The sequence below is a fragment of the Panthera onca genome, chromosome C2 (assembly GCF_046562875.1).
Source record: "Panthera onca isolate mPanOnc1 chromosome C2, mPanOnc1 haplotype 2, whole genome shotgun sequence".
NCBI classification, from domain to species: domain Eukaryota; kingdom Metazoa; phylum Chordata; class Mammalia; order Carnivora; family Felidae; genus Panthera; species Panthera onca.
The window spans coordinates 55,986,214-56,009,908 of NC_138347.1; the positions used below are offsets into that span (position 1 = coordinate 55,986,214).

Sequence of the window (23,695 nt, forward strand, 5' to 3'; positions counted from 1 at the left end):
CAAAGATAGACAAGAAAGTTATTTTCCACCACTGTTATGTCTCTATATCTGCTCGTTTCAGGTTGCATAATTTTGATGAGACTGGCTAACAGATGCGTGATTTGCTTTTAAGAATAAATTGTATAAAAAAAAAGAATAAATTGAATAATGATGAGTTTATTTAATTAGCTATTAATCATGCCACAGAGAAGGGTAATTGCCTTAAAAAAATAAAAAGTAAAGAAATGTCCTGGTTTTATTCGTTGTATACTTTCGTTGGAAACAAACACATTTTATAATGCAGTTAAACATTCCTTTGTCTTTAAATGTTTTGTTTTGAGATAGAACCGCACGCACTTGTAAGAAGATCTTGTGTGCCCTTCACCCAGTTTCCCCCAGTGGTAACATCTTACAAAACTACAGTGCAATATCATAGCCAAGATACTAATGTTGCTGTAATCTACTGATCTGTTCAGATTTCCCCAGTTTTAAGTGTTGTCATGGGTGTGTCTGTGTATGAGATATCTGTATTTAGTTCTGTGCAGTTTTAGCACATGTTTACGTTCACATGTCTACCACAGTCAAAATACAAACCAGTTCTATCACTATAGAGGTTTCTCATATTGCCCTTTTATAACCACACCCACCTCACCCTTCCATAGCTAGTCCCTTGCAACTACTAATGTGTTTATTTCTACCATTTCATCTTTTCAAGGTTACATACATGGAATCATGCAGTACTTGACCACTTGGGACTGGCCACTCATCATAATTCCCTCGAGATTCCTTTAGGCTGTTGTATCTATCAATAATGTTTACAGTATCACTATTGCTAAGTAGTAACTCATAAACGTACTTCAATATGTTTAATGTTCGGCTCTTGAAGGATACCTGGGTTGTTTCCAGTTCTTGCCTATTACAATAAAGCTGCTATGGAACATTCTTATACAGGTTTTTGTATGAGCATAAGTTTTCACTTCTCAGAGACAAATGTCCAATAGTACAATTGTTGGGTTGTATGGTAATTGCATGCTCAGAATTATAAGCAACTGCCAAATTGTTTTCCAAAGTGGCTGTACCCTTTTATGCTCCTACCAGCAATGTATGAGTGATTCAGTTTTTCCAACCTTTTTTTTTTTAACATCTTATTACATTAGTCTGTACAGATGATAAAATTAGTAAATAAATACGTGGCTCATATAAGAACAGCTTGTAAAAAGTCAGTCCAAAAAGTCCAAAGGGTAAAAAGGCAGGAGTCATATAAATAAGCCACATCTTAGGCAACGGCCTCTCTGACTTGTGTCAACTCCACAGGCTGCCAGGTATGCAGCAAATGCTTCACGCTCCTGGAAAGTAGATGGTGTGACCTACAGCTTTGCTGGGTCTCAATTAAAATAAATAAATCTTTTCTTTCCAAAACAGGATTATGGCATATAAGATGCTTCAAGTAGCCCTGTGTTCAACATTGCTTATAGGTAAGAATCTATTTCTTTTCTATTTATCATGCCTTTTACAAAATCATGCTGATAGATAACCACTTTCGACTTTTTTTTTAAAGAAATGAACAAACATGTTTTATCCACAGATCAATTCTAGAGCATTGGGAAAACCAAACTATCATGTCATGCCATGGTTTTGAACATGTTAGTGTTAATTGTGTGTGATCATTCTGTTCCTAGTTATGTATTAACATATTAGCATGTCACTAATGCTAAGAAGTCCTTTTAAGTGCTGCTTCCAAAGAAATGCTCTTGTGTCCTTGAACAAAGAAAAATTTTAAATGGCTTTTAGAAACTGTAATACTTACATGGTACCATTATGTGGAGACCTCAAGGTACTGTGAGAGTGTGAATTCATTAACCTTTAGAGCAAGCTGTAGCTCAGAGAAGTGGTGTTTTAAAGACAGATCAAGGAAGGCACTGAAGGTCAGATGATTTGCTGCCAAATTGACCCAATAATTCAGTGGCTGATATCTGAATGAAACTGAGAGGTCATTTGTTTTTCTTGTAACCAAAACTGAAAATACCTACAAAGGTATAAATTATTTTCGCAGTTAAATCTTTACAACTTACAAATACTTTTGGTGAAATGCTTAAATAAGAATAAATTTCTACTTTTATGATAAACTTAAGACCCACAAAAAAAATTACATATTTTTCTTGAGGCGCACACACACATACACACACACATATACACACACAGATAAAAGGATATACTTAGAATGTGATTCTAAGTATATGTGTACTTAGAATCATACTTAGAATATGATTCATACTTAGAAGTACTTAGAATCATACTTAGAATATGATTCTAGGTATATGTGTACATATATGTATGTGTATATAAATAGCCTTTCATTCTTAAGCATATAAATAATTTTAATAAAGAGTTTTAATCATCAGAGTTATATTTATGTTTGGGACATGTTTAAATAACTGATTTAAACATTTTTAGCCAAGTTATTATTAGGCAATTATCATCAAGGCATGTATAATCATAGTGGTTACAGCCCACTTCTCCAGATGAAGAAAGTGAGGCTGGCTCAGTTTAAGTGAGTGTTTCGGGAGCACACTGCAAATTGAAGTCATGGGCTAGTTACAATCCATCAGTGTACTGCTTTGCTTTGACTGCTGATCCATGCAGTTGGCTTTAAAGTGGGTGACGGTGGATTAGAGCAAGGCTAAAAGCACTACTGCTAGTCAACATTCACCTATGAACATGCAGGGTCAAAAATATCTGGCAAAAGGAAAATGGTCCTGCAAAATGACTTTTACAGACTTTCTCAGGAAACAAGTTGGAATTCACTTTAACTCCAGCTGAGATACGAATGTGTCTACCCAGAAAGACAACTGGTTTGCTGATTTCACTTCACTTAATAAATAAATAAATAAATAAATAAATAAATAAAATTATGTGGCTAAAGTTCGTGAAAAAAGTTGAGAATTAGAAACCAAGGAGAGAGAAATGTTGACAGAGCTGGGTTCAGCCCTTCAGATCTCAGGAAAGACTTTACCACCTCTAGGCTGAGTACACATAAGTCTTTGGGACCAGATTCATTTCTTACACAAATAATTCGTTTAACTGACATTTTCTAAATCATTCAGCTCTCAAGTAGGAGATCGTAGCTTGAATCAACTTCAGTCACTTCTTCCCTCTCTCCTCCCATCTTTCATTTAAGAATGCAGCTTATTCATCTGCACTTCCTTGGAGCCCTCTACTCATAAGAAAACAACATCTTAAAAAAAGTGTGTGTTTATTATTTAAAAAAAAAAGTGTTCTCTGTTACAGATTAGTTGTCCAACAAATTGCTTTTGTCTAGAACTTAATTTGAAGTCAATAGGGAAAAGATGTCATTATCCATTTTCCAAATGGGAATGCTGAAGCTAAAAATGATGAAGAAGCTTCCCCAAGTAATTACATTCATGAGCACAGTCCTCAAATCATTTTATTGACTTTCTTAAAATAGTAATTTATGCACATTGGAACTGGTTCCCTGGTCAGAGAATTAGAAGTCCAAGTGTCATGATTTGATCAAAAAAACAAAACAAAAACCCTCTCTTCAGCATTTAGGTCAAGAATTGCCTTCTCCTATAATAAAAGCAGCAAATATTAATACTACTACCTGAAGTCTTTATTCCGTGGCAGGGGCCTTCCATAGGTTACCTTAAGTCCACTCTCATAATCACTCTGAAAATAAGTGTTACGATCTTCCTTCTACAATGGGAATTTAGGCTTAGAGAAGTTAAATGACTAAACTACACAGTTCATCAATGGTGATGCTGGATTCACACGCAAATCCTCCATCTAGCTCTTCTGAGAACAAAACCCTTCTTTCTGCTACACAAACTGTCTCCTCTGGCCCTGTTGCTAGATATGGGATATGTAGCTATAGGACAGGCAACAGAGCACACAGCAAGCCCACCTGCTAAAAGAGGAATAAATCCACTGTTGCGGCCAGTGGTTCTCCAAGAACAGGCCTGGAGTGAGGGAGCTGGGTGACTTTATGGGAACAGATAGAGCCAACTAAGATATAACCGGAAGCTTTCTCCAGCTGTGGCTAGTTGTAGTGAGGGTAAAGAGAAGTCCTAACTCAGTATGTTCCACCTCAAGAGGGCACTTGTTAAAATCCAACAGCCCCATTTCACACAAAGGAGAAATATGGAAAATACGCATATGTGGAAAGTGTTTCACAGAGTAAATAAGCCATTCCTGAGGTTGACCCGTATGTGAAACAAGCTGGAGGTTCTTGCTGCCCGTATTGTCAACCTGTGATAAGCTCACATGAAGTGCAAGTATGTCTTCTGGTTTTAGGCAGTAGAAGCAAACTGCCTTTAGCCTGTTTCTCTAGCAGACATCCAGGTCCTATTTTTACTCCATGGCTAGCAACCAACAGCAGTTTGTCTTGAAGGTTTTTGTTTGGTTGGTTGGGTTGGGTTGGGTTGGGTTTTTCTGATAAGAGCTTTTAAGCTCACATTCTTCCCTTTGACCCAGTCAGCCCCTCTCCCCCCACCCCACCCCCCACCCCCACACTCCAGTGGCTCCATTTTTGCCTTCCTTTGTGCCATCCGTAGAAGGAACGAGGAACGGCCCTTCTTAGTCATCCAGCTGCCCTCCCTACCCTCCCATTCCTTGGAGAGTCTATTTTCTGTATATAGTTTTAGTTTGTTTTATAAGAATTTGCTCTTAATTTTATCTACTCACTTTGGCTTAAGGTTGATCAATGCTCTCAAGAAAGTGAGTAGTGAGAATAAACTGGGAAATAACTCAGTTAGAGAAAAATATCATTGCCTGTGACTGGATTCTTTGAGCACTCTGGTTGTTACAGAAAAACCATCTGTTTTCCTGTCCATGTGGCACCATTTGTCAGGGCCCTAGAGTTGGAAATCCCATCAATTCACACAGGCAATGACCCAGAAGGGCTACTATTGAATCATATTAAATGCTGCCTTTTGTGAGTTAAAAATTTCTCTGTCCACAAAATTAAAAGGAAATAAAAGATCTGCCAGGTCCAAAACATGAGCCCAGGAATTATATGGCCATGCATGTGAGCATGTATGTTTGTGTATGTTAATGTGTTCAGAGCAGGTTAGAACAGACTGAGCTTAAACTCAAGTAATACTAGTTTCTATTTACTTTGCAACAAAGTCAACACACTAGCAATTGTAACATCAGTAAAGCCGAAGTTCCCAAGTTAAAAGTTCATTTATGAAAGCATTTCCTTAACAGGTTAGTAAAATGATGGAATTTAAGAGCTAGTCCTGAAGTTCAGTGTCTTTTTTTTTTTTTTTTCTAACTAATTTCCATTGACTCTTTTGCCCTCTGTCTTTTTACTTCCCTATTTGTCCTGTTCCTTTTTTCTACGACTTTTCACCTCTTGAACCTTTCATTTTTATAACCTCCCTTCTTTTGTCTCTATTTCCTTTCATTTCTTTTCTTGATTTCTCCCTTCTCCTTCTTTTTCTTCTTCATATTTTTCCTCCCAAACCAAAAATTTTTTCTCTCTCATTCTCTCTCTAACTTTTATCTGAATTGTAGCAAAGTGACAGTCTATTACATGAAATACAACTCTTCTCTTTTCCACCATAAATTTTTGGGTCAGTGATCAAAATTTAGAGTGGGAATCAAAAAATAACTATTTCATAATTTCTAACAAAAATTATTAACACAGAGAATAAAATATTCAACTTTATTTTTTAAATATTCATTTTTTCAATATTCAACTTTAAATATATGAACCTAAACATGAGTATTTTAATTATTCACAAAATTAGAAAATTTTTCCTACGCTTAGATCTTTGAAAATTTTACCATATGGCCAAGATGTCTGTATATCCTTTTCTCCTGATCCTCTTTTGTACTTAATTCCAAGTGACTATTTATACTTTATTTTAATACTTAATTTATGTGCCTGGGCATTTCTTTCTTTCTTTCTTTCTTTCTTTTTTTAAGACAAACATTTTAAGGGATGAGACTAGGACTCAATCCAATAAAAATAGTAAATAATAAATGTAATTCTTTAATTGCTTATACTGAATGCTAAGTGCTTTGCTTTCAGCATCCGGTACCTGAGCATTTTTGAACTTGTGCCAGGACTGTAGTGCTTATTCTCCATCTCCAGCACCAGGCATAATGTAACACTTCAAATAGCAGTATCACCCAGCCCTTAAGGGAAATAGCTAGCTGTGGCCCATCCTGTGGATTTGTCAGACATTGTTGAGTCTTCTGCCCCCACTAAATTCCACCATGTTTATTCACAGACAAAGAATTCCTTCCCTCATTGTAACTGTTTATGAATATTCACAGAATCCACAGCCCTGCCTTTCCAGGGATGATAAGTTCCTGCTGGTTGGAGGGCCCTGGTCTACTCTGTTTTTGTTTTGGGTGGGGTTTTTTTATTTGTTTGCTTGTTTGTTTCTTTTCTTTTTAATGTTTATTTATTTTTGAGAGAGAGAGACACAGAGTGTGAGCAGGGGAGGGGCAGAGAGAGAGGGAGACACAGAATCTGAAACAGTCTCCAGGCTCTGAGCTGTCAGCACAGACAGAGCCTGACACGGGGCTCAAACTCACAAACCATGAGATCATGACCTGAGCAGAAGTCGGACGCTCAACCGAGCCACCCAGGTGCCCCTGTTTGTTTCTTTTTTTCCCTGTTTCTTAGTGAGGCTCAGAGACAACAGACATGTTGGGTTCTCTGTACCACCTTCTGACACATAGAACTCTCCACTTCCCTTCTTTGCCTGCTTATTTGATCAAGAGGAGAGATAAACCAAAGATGATCATGGAAGGCAATCAATTCCCTTTAATCCTGAGAGTGGCTAATTTGGAAGACATAACATAGTATAAGATATAAAGGACCTGATGACTGGACCCCAGAATTTGGTAAATTTCATATCTAGTTGCAGGTTGCAGAACCAGAAGAGAAAGTATGATCTCTGAGGGCAGCTAACTCTCAAGAGAAAGAAGGAAGAGCTAGCTGAACATGCCAAGTTATGTCTTTTGGACAGTTAAATGGGGCACCACCCCTTCTGAGGGGCAGAGTCTATCTACAAAGGGGAGAAGGGTGAGCTGAGGTTACTCTAAATGAGTTTCTTCTACAGGAAAGAAAATAGGACTCTGCCATCAGACTCTGTCCTTTGATTCTATATCTTATATTTCACATCAGGCTTTCTGGTCTTTTTTCATGTATAGGTTCCTCTTCTTGCGTAGGTATAAGGAATCATCTTCACAGCCAGGAGCACAGTATAAAGACTATTCAGTTATTTCTCCAATATCAAATTTAAAGACTCTTTTTCAACCTTCCCTGGGTGATAGCAAAATAGGGAATCATTCCATTTCCAATTGTACAGTTTTCATTACCAACATACTGCTCCGCAGCCCACGATGGGCACTCTTCTCTGTGCATAATGTGAATACATTTTTATTTGTATTGCTTTAATTATTGGCTAGGACTATTCTGACTTCTCCTTCACTTATTTCTATCTATCTCAGTGCTGAATTTCTCAGCATGTGAACTCCTTGATGGTAGTAGGAGCGGTACCCATTTAGTATATTCTATATGTTTTTGATGCCCTAACACTATGCAGAGAAAGTAATTTTCAGTTAATGACCTATTTGTTATGAATATATTCCAATTAAAAATACTAGAGCTAGAAGAGACCTTAGTTAGCTTCATATGATCTAGCTTCATTATACTTTTTTTAAAATTTTTATTTATTTATTTTTGAGAGAGAGAAAGTGAAAGCGCAAGTATGCACACATACGAGCAGGGGAGGGGCAAAGAGAGAGACAGACAGAATCCCAACCAGTCTCCACACTGTCAGCGCAGAGCCCCACATGGGCTTCTAAAGCACAAATCATGAGATCATGACCTGAGCCGAAATCGAGAGCTGGACGGATGCCTAACCAACTGAGCCAAGGATCAGGCGCCCTTAATCCAGCCTCCTTTTAAAGAACAGGAAATGGAAAGGCAGGAGTAACCAGCTAATGACCCAACAAATCACTGGCAGGGCCAGGATAAGACTCTCAATCTCCGATCCTTCTTGGCTTGTGTGGCAAGAGCTGTGATCTCGAATATCTCCATACTCTGAAGTGGCTGCCTTACTTGAACTGTACAGAATTTTCTGCAGACTATATTCAAGATATGTTTAGATAGCAGAACTAAGCTTGACAGATCCTATTAAAACTACTATGATACAGGATGAAAGGAAGGAGGGTGTGTAGGGAGTTGTGAAGAAAAAAAAGGAAGATTTTTTTTATAGCTTATGATTTTAAAGTTTAAAAAAGGCATTAACCTGGCTGATACTGCCTACATTAAAAAAAATTAAAAACCAACAAAGTAATAAAACTCAGGGTTCAGTTTTCAAACCCCAGCAGTATTATATAGGCTTACAAACACAAACTCTGATCTTGCTCTCACTAACTTTCAAGGTTGATCAGGCAGAATGAAAAAGGGAGGAGAAATTTCTCAAGCAGAGAGGATAATAGCATGCCCTTCTGTATAACTTGCATTTTATTTCCAGCCCTGCCAATGACTTACTATGTGACCTTGAGTGAGTCATTTCATCTCCGTGTGTCAATTTTCTCATTTGTAAAGTAGGATAATAAATACTACTTTCTGTCTCTCTCCTGGGTGATGTTATTATCACCACCAATTAATATTTATTGGATGCCTGTTGGGCACATAATGCTGAAATAGGTGCTTTGAATGTTCAGGGGCGAGGGCGGGGGATGAGGGGGAGATTGCATCAGTGAAATATTTTCCACGAGCAAAAAGATAGAAGGTTTTCAAAAGACAGAATTATTAGAGCTTAAAATAGCTATGGTTTATATTTTAAACCATGCTTCTCTGCTAGGATTTATGTAATACATTTTTTTCCCCTTAGCAATTGTACAATACACCATGACAATTATAGTGCAGATATTGGTTCTACTTTTGGATGATTCCAAGTAACACTATCTTAAGTGGTTACTGTATTTTCTTTATCTGGCTGTAAATTATATCCTGAGCCTAATGTATGTACAAACATTTATTAGATATTGATATTGAATCTTCTTTGCCTAGATACTCTATTTTGAAAACTTCCCCCTCTCATTTTTTTTAACAGAATAACACATTAAATGTCTAATACTGTAACACCTTTTCTTCAAAGAGAATGAAGAGAAATCTGAGAAGTGGTCTATGAACACATCTCAGTTAAAACTAGAACTTCAATGCTGGGCAGTCCTCACTAGTGAGCCCAAACGAATGAGTTCCCTGCTCTGTTCCAGTCAGTCCTGTTTTCCCATCCATGGTGTCACTCACCTGATTCAGGTCCCACTTATCTCTCCTCTGGGCCATTAGAAGAGGCCCCAACCTGTTCCTCTCACTCTCTCTTCCTTTTACCATCTGCCTTTCACACTGACAAAGGAGTTTCCAAAAGTATCTGTGAATGGATAAGCAAAATGTTGGCATATACATACAAAATATTATTCAGTCTTAAAAAGGAATGAGTAACTGGGGCACCTGGGTGACTCAGTCAGTTAAGTATCTGGCTCTTGATTTCGGCTCAGGTCATGATCTCACAGTTCATGAATTTGAGCCCCACATTGGGCTCTGTGCTGACAGTGCAGAGCCTGCTTAGGATTCTTTCTCTCTCCCTCTCTCTCTGTCCCTCACCCACTTGTGCTCAGCCATGCTCTCTCACTCTCTCTCAAAATGAATAAAAATTAAAATAAATTAAATAAAAAAAATAAATAAAATGAAAAGGAATGAAATGCTGATCTATGTTACAACATGTAAACCTTGAAGATACTCAACTGAGATAAATCAGACACAAAGGGACAAATAGTGCATGATTCCTCTTACAATGAGGTACCTACAATTAGCAAATTCATAGAGACAGAAAGCTAATGATGGTTTCCAGGGGCTGGAGGAGAGAGTGATGAGAATTATTAAGGGATACTGAGTTTCTATTTGAGGGAATAAAAAAGTTCTTGAGATAGTGGTGATGGTTTTAGAACATTGTGAATGTGGTTGATGCCACTGAATTGTACAAATAAAAATGGTTAAAATGGTAATTATTCTGTTAGCATATTTTATCACAATCAAACAAAAAATTTTTAAGCAAACGTGATACTATCATTTTCTTGTTCAGAAATAATAATTAATTGTTTGAAGAATAAAGTCCAAACTCCTTGGTATGAGAGTAATTATCCCTTAGAATCAGGCCCCGGCTTATCTTTCCAATGTTCATTTTGACCACATCTACACCTCAACCCTACCCTGCAGTCACATTGGCAAAGTGATGGTCACCAAACCTGAGCCTTCTTTGTTCCTCTGTTCCTTGGCTCTTGAATCTTCTTCAGCCTGGAATACATGTGCTTTGTTTCCACTCCCTTCTTCCTAACTGTGGAAACATTCCATAACCTTTGAAGCCCAACTCAAAACCGATTTCTCTGTGATGCCTCCATGCCAATATCAGAATTAATCATTCCCCCTTCAATTGGTCTGGCCACAATATGTTTCCTTGTAATTATTTATGAGCTCTGAATATAATGTGAATTCCTTAGGGGCAGAGTTATTCTTTGTTTATCTTTCTCTGCAATGATGATCAGAGCAGAGACTAGGATGAGGCAAGTGGAGATCTTATGGCACAAAATCTGTGAGCTTGAGAGCAAGTTTCTTCTTCTGTTTTATGCCCTAGTGGCCTCACTTGTTTCATCTGGGTCTCAGCTCCGGTGATCAGCAGTTTATCTTGACATCAGTAGGCACTTATAAAGCACTGTATTAGTTATCTACTATGACATAACTATTTTCCCCAAACTATAGCAGCTTAAAACAATAAACATTTATTATTGTACACTTTCTGAAGGTCAGGAGTTTGGGAATGGATTAAGTCAGTGATTCTGACTCAGGATCTCTCATGAGGGTACAGTAAAGATGTCAGTGAGGGCTACTGTGATCTGAGGACTGTTGTGATCTGAAGGCTTGACTGGAGCAAAAATATCAGGTTCCCAGGTGCTCCGTTTGTATGGCTGTTGGTGGGAGGCTTCAATTCCTTGACACATGGGTCTCTCTTCAGGGCTGTTTGAGTGTCCTCACAACATGGCAGCTGTCTCCCATTAGAGCAAGTGATTCAAGAATGGGACAAGGCAGAAACTATAACATCTTTTATGTGCTAGCCATAGAAATCACACACAGTCACTTCTGCACTATCCTGTGGTTACACAGGGCCACTCTACTAAATGAAAGAAGACCACAGAGGATATGAGTACCAAGAAGGCAGTGATCTTTGGGGGACATTTTGGAGGATGGCTTCCACAGGCATGCTGGTTTGATTGTATTGAATTTGATTACCTACCAGCAGGCTAGTATTACTTCTATCATCTGTTGCTAATATCTTCTAAAAATTTGACTTTTATCTTTTCTTTTTAAATTACTGAATAACATAAATTGTTAACTTTCTGTTAATAAAGAATTGTGTCTAAGTCATTTTTCTATTTTCCATCACTAGTAGTGTTTTGCACCTACAGACAGCCTGATCAATGCATAATATCCACATCATTTTCAATAGGTAGGCATTTAGAACGAGAGCTTAGTGGGTTAACAAATTAATCTAGAGGTAATAGAACTAATAACTAGAACCCTGCTTAGTGCTCAGGTCAAGCTTGGAAAAGTAGATCATACAGAATGTTTAAGTAATGATTGGTTCCTTTTTTTCTATAAATGCATAAGACTATTATTACTATTTTATCATTATCATGATTATTACTTTCCTTTGGCCCCAAGAATTCCTGTTTCTTAGTCATAATATTGTACAGTGGCTTTAAAGGGAGAATTCCATCTCCCCTTCCTACTAGCCATGAATATATTATTTAAGTTTTCTGTGATGTAGTTTCCTTGTCCGCAAAATGAAATGATTGATAGTGCTACTTCTTAGGTTTGTTGTATTAAATAAGGTAATTCAGGTAAAGTACTTAGCACAATGCTTAATAAATGTCAACTATCATTATTTGTGTGTGTGTGTATATATATATATATATATATGTATATACATATATAAATACATTGATACATACACACACATTCACGCACAAATAACCTAGCCACCCCTAACCACTGTCTTCAGACATCCATTTTACAGATTCCCAGTGCCACACATTTTTGTTCACATCATTCCTCTAGCTTAAAATTTAAAGTCTTGCTCCTTCTCCCATCCTGCTAAATTTAATCTTTTCTTCAAGGAAGAGGTTCAGCAATTTTCCTGATCATGAAAATGTCTGCTTGTGCCCCAGAGCCCCAAAGCTTAATAACACCGCCTTCTCCTAAACTCCCTTAGTGCAATCAAATCCTATGTTTCCTTGTTTTATTTTGAATCTTGGACCCTTCCTTCCCCTCCCTTACAGAGGGGAGGTTTTTTATCTTATAGTCCACTGTAATCCTGGACGGTAGAATCCTGTTAATGATGAAGCTATAGAGTACCTAATGTAACATTTGTAATAAATGACTCTTTATCACAAGCAATGAACAGATTGTATTGTTACCACAAATAGGTGGGCAGTGTGCTCTTCCTTTATACGGATTCAAATTAGAACTCTGAACACAATTGTGTTTTATTTGGGAATAAAAACACAATATAGAGTGTTAAAATTTCAAGATATAAAAGAGTCTGGATTTTAAAAACAGTCATCTTTTTTTTTTCTCTTAATCCTGGAGTGGAAAGGAATCTAAAATACAAACCTCTTCAATTCAGTGATGGATCTATCAATACTAACAATTGAAACCACAGTGCCAGATTTGGAAGCAGTCTACTTCAAACTGAAAGAAAAGGCTTGGAAGGGAAGAATAAAAGATTGTTGACCGCCTAGCTTGAGCCAGGTGGTTTACATTCATGAATATATCCAATCCTTACGGCAATCCTATATTATTGTGTTACTGTGTTATTATTCTATGTCTTTACATACAAGAAAACTACAGCTTAGAGGAATAAAGAAACTTGTCTAAAAAAGTGATAGAGCTGGAATTTGACTTCAGATCTGTGGGCTCCCATGCATGTAAAGAAGGTTCTAAAAGTCTTTTCCGTTCATCACATGGCACTGGCTTTCATGCTGTACTATATTCAGGACACAGGGTGATGATAGTGCAGTCATGGCAAAAGGCTGAGGAGCAGTCATCTCCCACGAAGCATAGCTTTTTCGGGATCTCCTTGTCAGGCACCCAGACTCCCAAAGGCCACAGCTATGTCTCTTTAAGAGGATAAACAGTGAGATGTAAACTATTGCCCTAAAAGATGCTGTGCTCTTGGACTTTAAATTACAGGAGCTTTGGGAGCACCATTTTTGTTGGAGGACCCCGCAAACCAGTTTCTACATCTCAAAAGACACATATATTTGCAGGATTACTGGGACCCAGATGGCAATCCAAATATGTGGGGAAACACGCTGGCTGATAAGGTATTTGCATTAGAAACAAATGGCTTCCCACCATCTATTTTGTTAAATAGGCATTGCATCAGCAGGCATTAACACACCATCAGCCCTGATTTTTTCTATCTGCCCTGAGCTGTAACTGCTCCTTCCTTCCCATAAAATGGCTTTTGTCTAGTAAACTTCACCTCTTCCTTCAAGACTAAAATCAAATGTCCCCTTCTTTCTGAAGGCTTTCCCCTCTTTCCTGGTAACATTCTTCTTTCTTTTCTCCCCATTGCATGACGTTCACATGTGAATGGCACACTGGAATTATTTCTTTGTGCACCCAACCTCCCTTACCTAGGCTACAGAGGTGAGGTGCATGTCATGTCTTATCCATCAAGGTCATTTTTCTCAGAACCTATCAAAATGATTGTTACTCAGTCAAATCTCAGTAGATTATTGCATATTTGAGTAGGTGGATAAATGGACCGCAGTCACATTTAGTTCCCTTTTAGTTGTTCAGCAGCTTATTTTCCAAACCTTTAATAATCATCCAAGCATTTAATGTCATTCCTTCATTTGCTTGCCTTTCATACGCTTTTTACTCATTTGGAAGTCTCACTCCAAGAGAAATAAAGAAGAAACGTGCATTAGCCTGTTTTATTCCATGTTTACTCTTTTGATGGAAAAAAACAAAAACATTGAAACTCCAGGCCAAATGAAATTGTTGAATTGTCTGAGGATTTCAATTATTCATGATTTCTCTCTTAAAATTTAGCAATTTAGCAAACAAAAATGTACAACAAATTAATTAATCCCTTCATTTGTTTGTTCTTTTTCTCTTTACATGTGTATCAAGCTCTATTACCAGGCTAAAGGGTTGTATAAAGTCATAAAATATTTGAATGTCCTTGTTTTTCTGGGGTCTTGGTCCTATCCTTACTCTGCACAGTTGAGTTTTAACTGGTCTACCAGGAATGGCTCATTTCTGGTTAGCATTTGCTGATGAAAACCACTAGCTTGAATAATGCATCTAGTTTTGTGCCTGTTTTTCTCCAACAGGCATCATTTAGAGGTATTAAAGCCAGACATTTGTTTATTTGGCAAATTAAATATTACATAAGCGAGTAGACTGTGTCTTCTTTATGGAATACTGAAATTTTCAAGTACACTCCTGCCTATAATTGTAGACTAGCACTGTGATCAACTGACAGATACTATAATGTAACAAGACTCTGCCACACTGGTTCATGCGGTAGCCCCAGAAATACTGTAAAACATTTAAGCATTGAAGAATATAGGTCACTAAAAGTATGTTCACCAAACCTTTTTTTGTATTATTCTTCCACTCTATTTCTCTCAATCTTTTAGGATTATCTGTATGATTACCGGAATAATTGATGTAACATGTGTTCTCCATACTCAGAGATCATGACTTAAAGTTTCTTTTGTTACAGGCTCATGAAACATGGACTGCTTTGAAAACAATAGCACAATATTATCTGAATGTGAATACCTTCACTTTTGACATGTCCACTTCCCAGTAAATGTGCTTTGATGGTTAAACCAGGAGAGAAAAAAACAATGGGAGTCAACACGGCAATGCAACCAAACCATGGGCTTTGGAGACATGGAGGCAAATCTCTGCCACTTACAAGATTACTTAATATGTCTGTCTCATGGAACTGTTGAAAGGAGTAAATATAAAAATCCATCTAGAGACCTAGAATTAGAAGTTCTCAGTAAATTCTAGATCTTAAGATGAGAACTAAAATAAAGACAATAGTACTAACATTGATTAAAAAAGGGCTCTTCTGGAAAAGGAAACCAAAAGCAAAAAAGTAGTGCCATTAAAACTCACTGTTGATAGCTTACTTTCTTTTGCTTCCTTTTTGAGAGAGTTAATTTGCTTTTTAATTAAAGGAAGAAGAGGGGTGCCTGGGTGGCTCAGTTGGTTGAGCATCCAACTCTTGATTTTGGCTCAGGGCATGATCCCACGGTTTGTGTTGGGCTCTGCACTGAGAGCACAGAGCCTGCTTGGGATTCTCTCTGCCCACCTCCTGCTCCTGTGTATGTGCATGTGCTCTCTCTCTCTAAATAAATAAATCAGCTTTATAAAAAAAAAAAAAAAAAAAAGAATAGGGATCTCTCAAATGGAGTTGGTCCTATCTTTTCAGTACTTTTCACTTTCTAAAGCCAGTCTATTTTAAGATCGTGCTTTTGAAACTTTTTCCATCAAAGGTGTATTGCTGAGGGCAGTAGAGAATACAATCATAACTCTTATCTGGGGGCAGATGAACCCACTGGAAATGTTCACCTGTAAGTGCAAACCTCCTTAGGAATTTTGCAAAATTTGTGCAAGTTTTGCATTTAAGTCCATAATATGTTGATATTTATTTCAATTTGAAACATTTTTAACTTACTGACCAAAAATACTTACTACTGCTTTTCAATAAAACTGAAAAATTGACTCTAAAGAAAAGTGGACTACATTCATGCTATAGTTTTCCATATACCCACAAAATACCATTTCAGTACCCTACTCTGAGAAGTAGTGAGGACATGATAGAACCAATCACCTGGATTGCCCCACTCCCCAAAATCACAGATAAATGGAAATTTTGTTTCCCAGAGTCTATTTCTGTCTACATACCTAGGTCAGTTGTTCTCTGGGAGATTTCATTTGGTAAATGGAAGCATCCCCTCAAGACCAGAGTGGGTCTTATGTGGTCTTACAGTAGTCCTCAGCACTTTTTCAATAGCGGGTATGTCAGGAAAATCAAATGTCAAGAAGCTGCAATAGGAAGACTTTGGCCCAACACTTGGTATTTTCCATTTCCTATCCAATATCCTAGAGGCATTTTCAGTGAGAAATTTGAAGCTTATGCATAATTTATCCATTTAACTGCTTTCTATTTTTAATATATAAACATATTTTTTTTAATTTTTAATGTTTTTTATTTATTTTTGGGAGAGACAGAGAGACAGAGAGTGAGTGGGGGAGGTGCAGAGAGAGAGAAAGAGAGAGGGGGACACAGAATCTGAACCAGGCTCCAGGCTCTGAGCTGTCAGCACAGAGCCTGACTTGGGACTCTAACCCACAAACCCTGAGATCATGACCTGACCTGAAGTCGGTCGCTTAACCAACTGAGCCACACAGGCCCACTACAAACATATATTTTTAAATCAAAACACAACTGAATGGACAAAAGAAAGAAGATATATCATTTGGGGTTGCAGTAAGAAATGAAGTTGAGATTGTACATGAATACATCTTGGAGTTTCAACAATACAGATTTTTTGCTACCACAAAGTCCCATTCTTTGATCATTTAATATAAAATTAGAGAACATCTGTGTATTGATCAGGTTCTCCAGAGAATCAGAATCAATAAAATGTGTATACACAGAGAAAAAGATTTATTTTAACGAATTGGCTCATGTGATTATGGAGGCTGGCAAGAATAAAACCCACAGGGCAGGCTAACTGGTTGGATACCAGAGAAGAACCAATGTTGCAGCTCAAGGCTGAAGATCATCAGGCCAGAACACCAAGAAAGAGCTGATCTTGCAGTTTGAATCCTAAGGCCATCTGTTGGTGGAATTCCCTCTTGTTCATGGAAGGTTAGTTTTTTATTCTATTTAGGCCTTCAACTTATTGGACAGGGCCCATTCACAACATGGAGGGCAATATATGTAAAGTCCACCAATTTAAATGTTAATCTCATCCAACAACAACATCACAGAGACATCCAGAACAATGTTTGACCTCATATTGGGCACAGTAGCTCAACCAAGTTGGCACATAAGTTAACCATTACAACCCATTTAGATTGTATACATGTGCACACACACACACACACACACTCACACAGCTATGATGGAAGCAACATATGGAGTAAAAAAAGAAAAGGATTTTGATTCATTTCTTCTGTTCAGTATAATACAAGGAAGAAGCTGAGGGAATTGTGGCCCATCAATAATGTGAAATTGTAAGTCAGCTGCTAACTTAATTTTGATTTAGGGAGCACTAAAAGGCAGTTCTCCAGGTAGGTTGTTATCTGATCAAACAAGCATGAAAAGGAGGTTTCTTCTACAAGAAATAATTTTCATGAGAAATTATCGGAAATTTATAGGATATCAGAAAACCAATGAAAACAACCGGGTCTATGTAAAATAATGTTTCTGGAAATCCAGCAGTTAACTTCTACACAGCTGAGCAGGAAGTGGTGAGTATTCAGTTTTTCAGAGTATTTAGTTTTTTTTTTTTTAGGATTCAAGAAAACCTAAGTACCACATATTTGGTGTCTACATGCAAAATTAGTTTAGATCAGAAGAACTCTTAATTCAGCGTTGAAAGAAATTGATTGTATTGAGGGACCAATTATGGGGCTGACTCAATTTAACTGAATTTTTTCAAAATGGTAAGTGATTTGTGTGTGTATGTGGTGGGGGAGGGTGTCCTCTGATTTGTTTTAAGTCTGTATCTAATTTATAAACCCTGTGTAAAATCTACTTGTTTGAAGACAAAAGTCTCGTTCAACATTTTTAAGAGTCCAGAACAAAGGACACAAATTGCACAATAGTATGAAAAATAGAAAGGATCAGAAACTACCCTTTTCTGAGGTGCCTGAGTGGCTCAATTAGTTAAGTGTCTGACTATTGATTTCCGATCAGGTCATGATCTCCTGGTTCATGAGTTTAAGTTCTGAGTTGGGCTCTGAGCTGAGGGTGCAGAGCCTGCTTGGGATTCTCTCTCTCCCTCTCTCTGCCCCTCCCCACTCACATGCATACATGTGTTTTCCCTCTCTCTCTCTCTCTCTCTCTGTCTCTCAAAGTATATAAATAAACTTTAACAAAGGAAACTACCTTTTTCCTCACTTCCTGAGACTCTATGTATCCTCTGCAGTTGGGGTATTCATGGGTTCCACTGCAGCAGTAAGAACATAAATGCTCTGATGGCTCTCAGTTCTTCTTTTTTAAATTTTTTTTTAACATGTATTTATTTTTGAGAGACAGAGGAGACAGAGCATGAGTAGGGGAGGGGCAGAGAGAGGGGTGTACACAGAATCCAAAGCAGGCTCCAGGCTCTGAGCTATCAGCAAAGAGCCCAAAGCAGGGTTCGAACTCATGGACCGCGAGATAATGACCTGAGCTGAAGTCAGCCGCTTAACCAACTGAGCCACCCAGGCGCCCCTTCAATTCTTCTGAAGTTTCCATTCTAAGGTCCAAAAGGAAGCAAGCTAAGGCAGGTCTTACAGATCCCATTTTAGAGATAAAAATTAAAAACCCGGAGAATTCTCTAGCCCCTTCCACAATGTGAGGACACAGCAAAAAGACATCTATAAACCAGAAAGCTGGCTCTCACCAGACATCAACTCTCCTGGCACTTTGATTTTGGACTTCCCAACCTCCAGACTGAACAGACTAAGATACTTTCTTATATCAGTATCAGGAAAAACAAATAAGATGCAATATAATTTATCCACATGCTGTCCAGTGAATTGATAAGAAAACCGAATAAGAACTCAATAATATTTTTCATTTCTGGGCTTCAGTTTCACCAATACATCAGACCCAATCTCAAAAGATAGCCATCCTCCTGTGCCAATTCATTGTAATTTAAATAGAATAACTAATGGAGGGAGTACTGTACATACAGAACAAATTAAACATGAAGGTATTTATTTTCATGTGTTGATTTTACTTATTCCATTTGTTTTCCTCGAATTGACTTAAAACATCCAGGCAACTGAACCAGACAAAGAATATATATATCTCATAGTGTTATCTTCAATGATAGTGACAGTCTGAATTAATTTTATTGAAAGTAATTTAGCATTGACTGGTTAAAACTACAGACTACCAGTCTGAACCAGACACATTGGCAGACTCCTTCAAATTAGAGACCAAAAAGATAAATGTTTGGAGATTACATCACAAACTGGAACTGTCTTAAAAGACAGTTCAAATGTAAAAAAAAAAAAAAAAAAAAAAAAAAGAAAGAAATTATCTAAATTCAAAATATCCTATCCATCAGTGACAAAAGCAGCTGCATTTCTTCTTCTGATCATAACGTTAGAAACCAAGCTAATTATTTTTTTAACCTTTTCAGGAAAGGTATGACTTCATAGCCCTACCCACTTTTGCTCTATCAAAAGTATGTCTTAAAAGGGGTTCTTTGATTAGCTTTAATCAGGCAGTAACTACAGACAGAAAAAAATTAACAGGACTTATAGAGTTGAAATTTGAAATACCTTTCAGTACACGGACTCTCCAACATTTTCCTGAGAGACTTTATGTTTAATTCCTGGCTCTACCCCTTCCTTGGGGAAGGGAGGGATGTAACCTGGTGTTTAAGAATGTAGCCTCTGGAGCCAGAGGCCTGGGGTCATACTCCCCTCCTTTGGCTCAGTTTCCTATCTGTGAAATGGAAATGATAAAAACACATCCTCAGTCAGGTGGAGTAGGGCTTTTGCAGGAGATAAGCCTCTAGCACATAAGCCCTCCACAAGTTCTTGCTTGTGGTAATAGAATGCACATTATCTCCACTTTGGTTTTCAAAATAGTTTTAACTATTAGGAAAAATTTTCACCCAATAAACACCCAAGGGCTACTGTTTTGTGTGATTTTTTGTTTGTTTGTTTGTTTGTTTTTAAGCTAGAAATAAACCTGATTATGATAGCAGTGTTAAAGAAAATCCCACTAAGGATCCCAGACAACAATTTTGTTTTATCATCTAAATTGCTGCTTTTTGATTAACATACTACCACAAATCATTTTCCCTTAATATGCCATAAAACAGTTATCCAAATGATGACAAGCAAGAAATTAAAATTCAGGGAGCTCTCAGTAGTTGGTATTTCCAAGCAGATTAATCTTACTATTGTTCTGCATTTCTAAAGAATCTCAAACATCTATACTGCAGCTACACATTTGTGAGCTTGTATGTTTGAGGCACTATAACTACTTTGTGCTAGGAGGCCCAAGATGAGCGGGATCAGTCCCCGCTCTTCAGGCTGCCAAGGGACTCACAGGGAAATGAGGAGTCTCCATATGCATACGCTCTAATGATGGCAGGGCCATGATGGAAGTTAAAACAGCAAAAGGCTCTGGCTGGCCTGGCACCTGCCTGGAGCTCTGATCTCATCCTGGACCTCTCTCCCTCTCACTAACATGTGCCAGTCATCGTGGGCGTCACATGATTGTAAGGCTTGCCAAGTTTACTCCAACCTCAGCGACTTATGCTTCCCTCTGAATGCACTACGCTTCCTGTGAAGTTCATCAATTGGCTTCTTGTGACCATTCAGGTCTCAGCTCAGGAGTTCCTCCTCAGAGAATGCATCCCTGACTAACTAGTTTTATGTAGTTTAATTTAGTGGCTTCAGCAACTTGCCTTTATAATCTTACATTCCTGTTGGCGAGAGGCTGGCCCTGGTCTTACAGGTGCAAGATGTCAGCAGCGCTGCTGTCCTCGCAGGATTTTCTTGGGCAGAATCTGTTTCTTTGCCTTTTCCAGCACTAGGACAGTTCATTCTATGGTCATGGTCCATTTCCTTCATCTTCAAACCCAGAAATGTTGCATCTTCTGCCCCTTCCATCATTTTCTTTCTTTCTTTCTTTCTTTCTTTCTTTCTTTCTCTCTCTTTCTGTCTTTCTCCCTCCTTCCTTTCTTCCTTTCATCTTTCTTTCTTTCTTTCTTTCTTTCTTTCTTTCTTCTTCCTTCCTTCCTTCCTTCTTTCCTTCCTTCCTTTCATCTCTCTCTCTCTCTCTCTCTCTCTCTCCCCCCCCCCCCCATCTGATCAGGGCTGGGAAAGCTTCTCCTCACTTAAGAACTTATGATTTGATTGAAACCACCTTCTCTCCCCATCTCAGGGTCCTTAACCTTAGTAACATCTGCAAAATCCTTTTTGCCATGTAAAATAACATACCCATAACCCAGGATTAGGAGATGGACATCTTTGGGGGCTCATTATTCTGCCTACCATACATAAACCTCTATCAGTCTATCTGTTACATTGCCTTTTTCTTTCTTGTTATTTTTTATAGCACTACATGAAATTCTCATTTATTTACCTGTAACTTATTTATTATCATGTATTTCTTTAATATGTGAAAATCCCCCTCCACCCACTTCCTCTATACTATTGTATGATCTTGAGAATAAGAATTTGATCTACCTTGATCACAGCAGCATCCCCAAACCCTGGAGTGGTAGCTGGCATGGTGTAGGCACTCAGTGAATTCTTGTTAAGTGAATAAATAAACTCAGCCTCAATAATTGGTGTAAGCTTTAGAAAGGACACGCTGCCTAATTTAAGTCCTGAAGATAAGTAAGGAGATTATCAAGTGAAAATCAGGGAGTGGACTTTATAGCAAAAGCAGGAGAGAGCAGAATCACCACAGAATGACAACACTGCTCTTGAAGGAGTGGCCAAGGATGAGAGGCTGGAAAAAATGAGTCAGAGGCAAATCACCAAAATCTTTTCAGACTTCATCTTGCATGTAATGAGAGCCATTGAAGGATTTTATATGGAGGAGTAATTTCATTAGCTCTGCATTTAGAAAGATACTCTGCCACTGGTGTCATTGTCAAAGAGGATTATTTGGAGGAAGGCCAAATGGGAGGCTGGGAAGGGAATTTTGTCCTATCTTCCAAGGTTTTCGTTGATTAATCTGATAAATGAATGATGCTGAAGGGCTAACAGAGTATCATTAGTAGAAAATACAATTCTTCTTCTAGGTAATGTGTGTTATAACCATTGAGCATTATAGTTGACAATTAGAGATCATTTCCTTCTTTCCCATAGCAAGTGGGCAAGGTTTTGAGAAGCATATTGGGCTGCCTTCTTAAGGTTTTCTTGAAATCTTAAAGAGAACAGGTTATATAAGAGCCCACTACTATAATAAAATAAAATAAAATAAAATAAAATAAAATAAAATAAAATAAAATAAAATAATAAAATAACTAAAAGATTCAGTTTTATATGTTCCTGTCTAGCAGTGTCATCCAAAGTTACATTTGGCAAGATGTTCCAGCTGTCTTTTTCTCATTTGCTTAACTGCTCAATGGTATAACAAAACAAAACAACACTGCCATATACAGATGGTTTATAACTAAGTAGTAAGGGAGAGAGAAGAGAGTCAAAGATGACATCACAGTTTCAAATGTGGATGACGTGGGTAATGAGATTTTCAAAAAACAGAACAGAGAGATGAGAGCAGGAAACTCTGATAGGTTTGTGAAGTCAGGAGACAAGGTGTCTGGTTTTAACATTTGATTTCGTGCTCCATTCTTACTTGATGCTACTATCTGTTCAAATCATATTAGGCACAAACACAGGTGTTAGATTTGGGAAGGTACAGACTACTTTTCTAATTGAAGATTTTTATATGAAAAACACAATTGGCTAGTGCTACTCTGGGAAAAGCAAAACAGGCAAGATATCAAATGAGTAAATAAATTTAAAAACCCATGGTATTTGATAAGTAGCAAAATCTTTTCCTCACTTTTCTCCTTTTGTCTCTCATTTCTCCAGTGATTAATTTTGAAAATTTAACAATATATGTGGAAATTCAAATATTAATAATTTTGGATTCTATTACTTTCCAGTCTAAAGGAAAAATATTGTTGGGGCACCTGGCTGGCTCAGTCATAAGAGCATGCAACTCTTGATCTCGGGGTTGTGAGTTTGAGCCCCAGGTTGGGTGTAGACACTACTTAAATAATAGAAAACACTAAATTTGTATGCAAATCTTTATCTGAAGAAAAATAATCATGACCTTCCTTATTGTTGATGTTTAAATCTGGCTCTTTAGATTAATCATGATTGATTCATTTTAGGGGGCCAGGGTTAGGGAAGAGGATTCAACTACTTAAGCACAAAATGATTTCTATAATTAAAGAATTGCTAGTTGTACATTGAGGACTATATGAATTAATGAGAAAAACAAAAAGAATGAAAGGACTGCCCAAATTGAATGCTGGCGAGGATGTGGAACAACAGATTCATTCATTGTTGATGGGAAGACAAAATGGTACAACCACATTGGAAGACAGTTTGGCAGCTTCTTACAAAGTTTACACATAGTCTTATTATGTGATCCAGCAATCACACTCCTCAGTATTTTCCCAAATTAAAAACTTACATCCACATGAAAATCTGCATATGAACGTTTGCAGCAGCACTATTCATAATATCCCCGAACTGGAAGCAACCAAGATGTCTTTAAAGGGTAAATGGATAAACTAACTGTGACACATCCATAAAGTAGAATACTATTCAGCAATAAGAAGATATGAGCTAGCAAGCCATGAAAAGACACGG

General features: G+C 37.6%; 1 protein-coding gene across 1 annotated transcript; it reads left to right on the top strand.

The window, feature by feature from the left end:
- The first annotated feature begins 1,298 nt into the window (after nt 1–1,298).
- On the top strand, nt 1,299–15,461 carry CC2H3orf85 (chromosome C2 C3orf85 homolog). The gene is made up of 3 exons (XM_060640084.3): nt 1,299–1,454; nt 13,277–13,410; nt 14,826–15,461. Exons 1-3 carry the CDS (start codon nt 1,406–1,408, stop codon nt 14,913–14,915), a joined length of 273 nt encoding a protein of 90 aa, XP_060496067.1. The 5' UTR covers nt 1,299–1,405; the 3' UTR covers nt 14,916–15,461.
- Nucleotides 15,462–23,695: the final 8,234 nt, after the last annotated feature.

Coding starts and splice junctions, on each gene's coding strand:
- CC2H3orf85 (XM_060640084.3), top strand. CDS start 1,406: ATGGCATATAAGATGCTTCAAGTAGCCCTGTGTTCAACATTGCTTATA. Junction 1,455..13,276: donor GTGTTCAACATTGCTTATAG/GTAAGAATCTAT, acceptor TTTAAATTACAG/GAGCTTTGGGAGCACCATTT. Junction 13,411..14,825: donor GAAACACGCTGGCTGATAAG/GTATTTGCATTA, acceptor CTTTTGTTACAG/GCTCATGAAACATGGACTGC.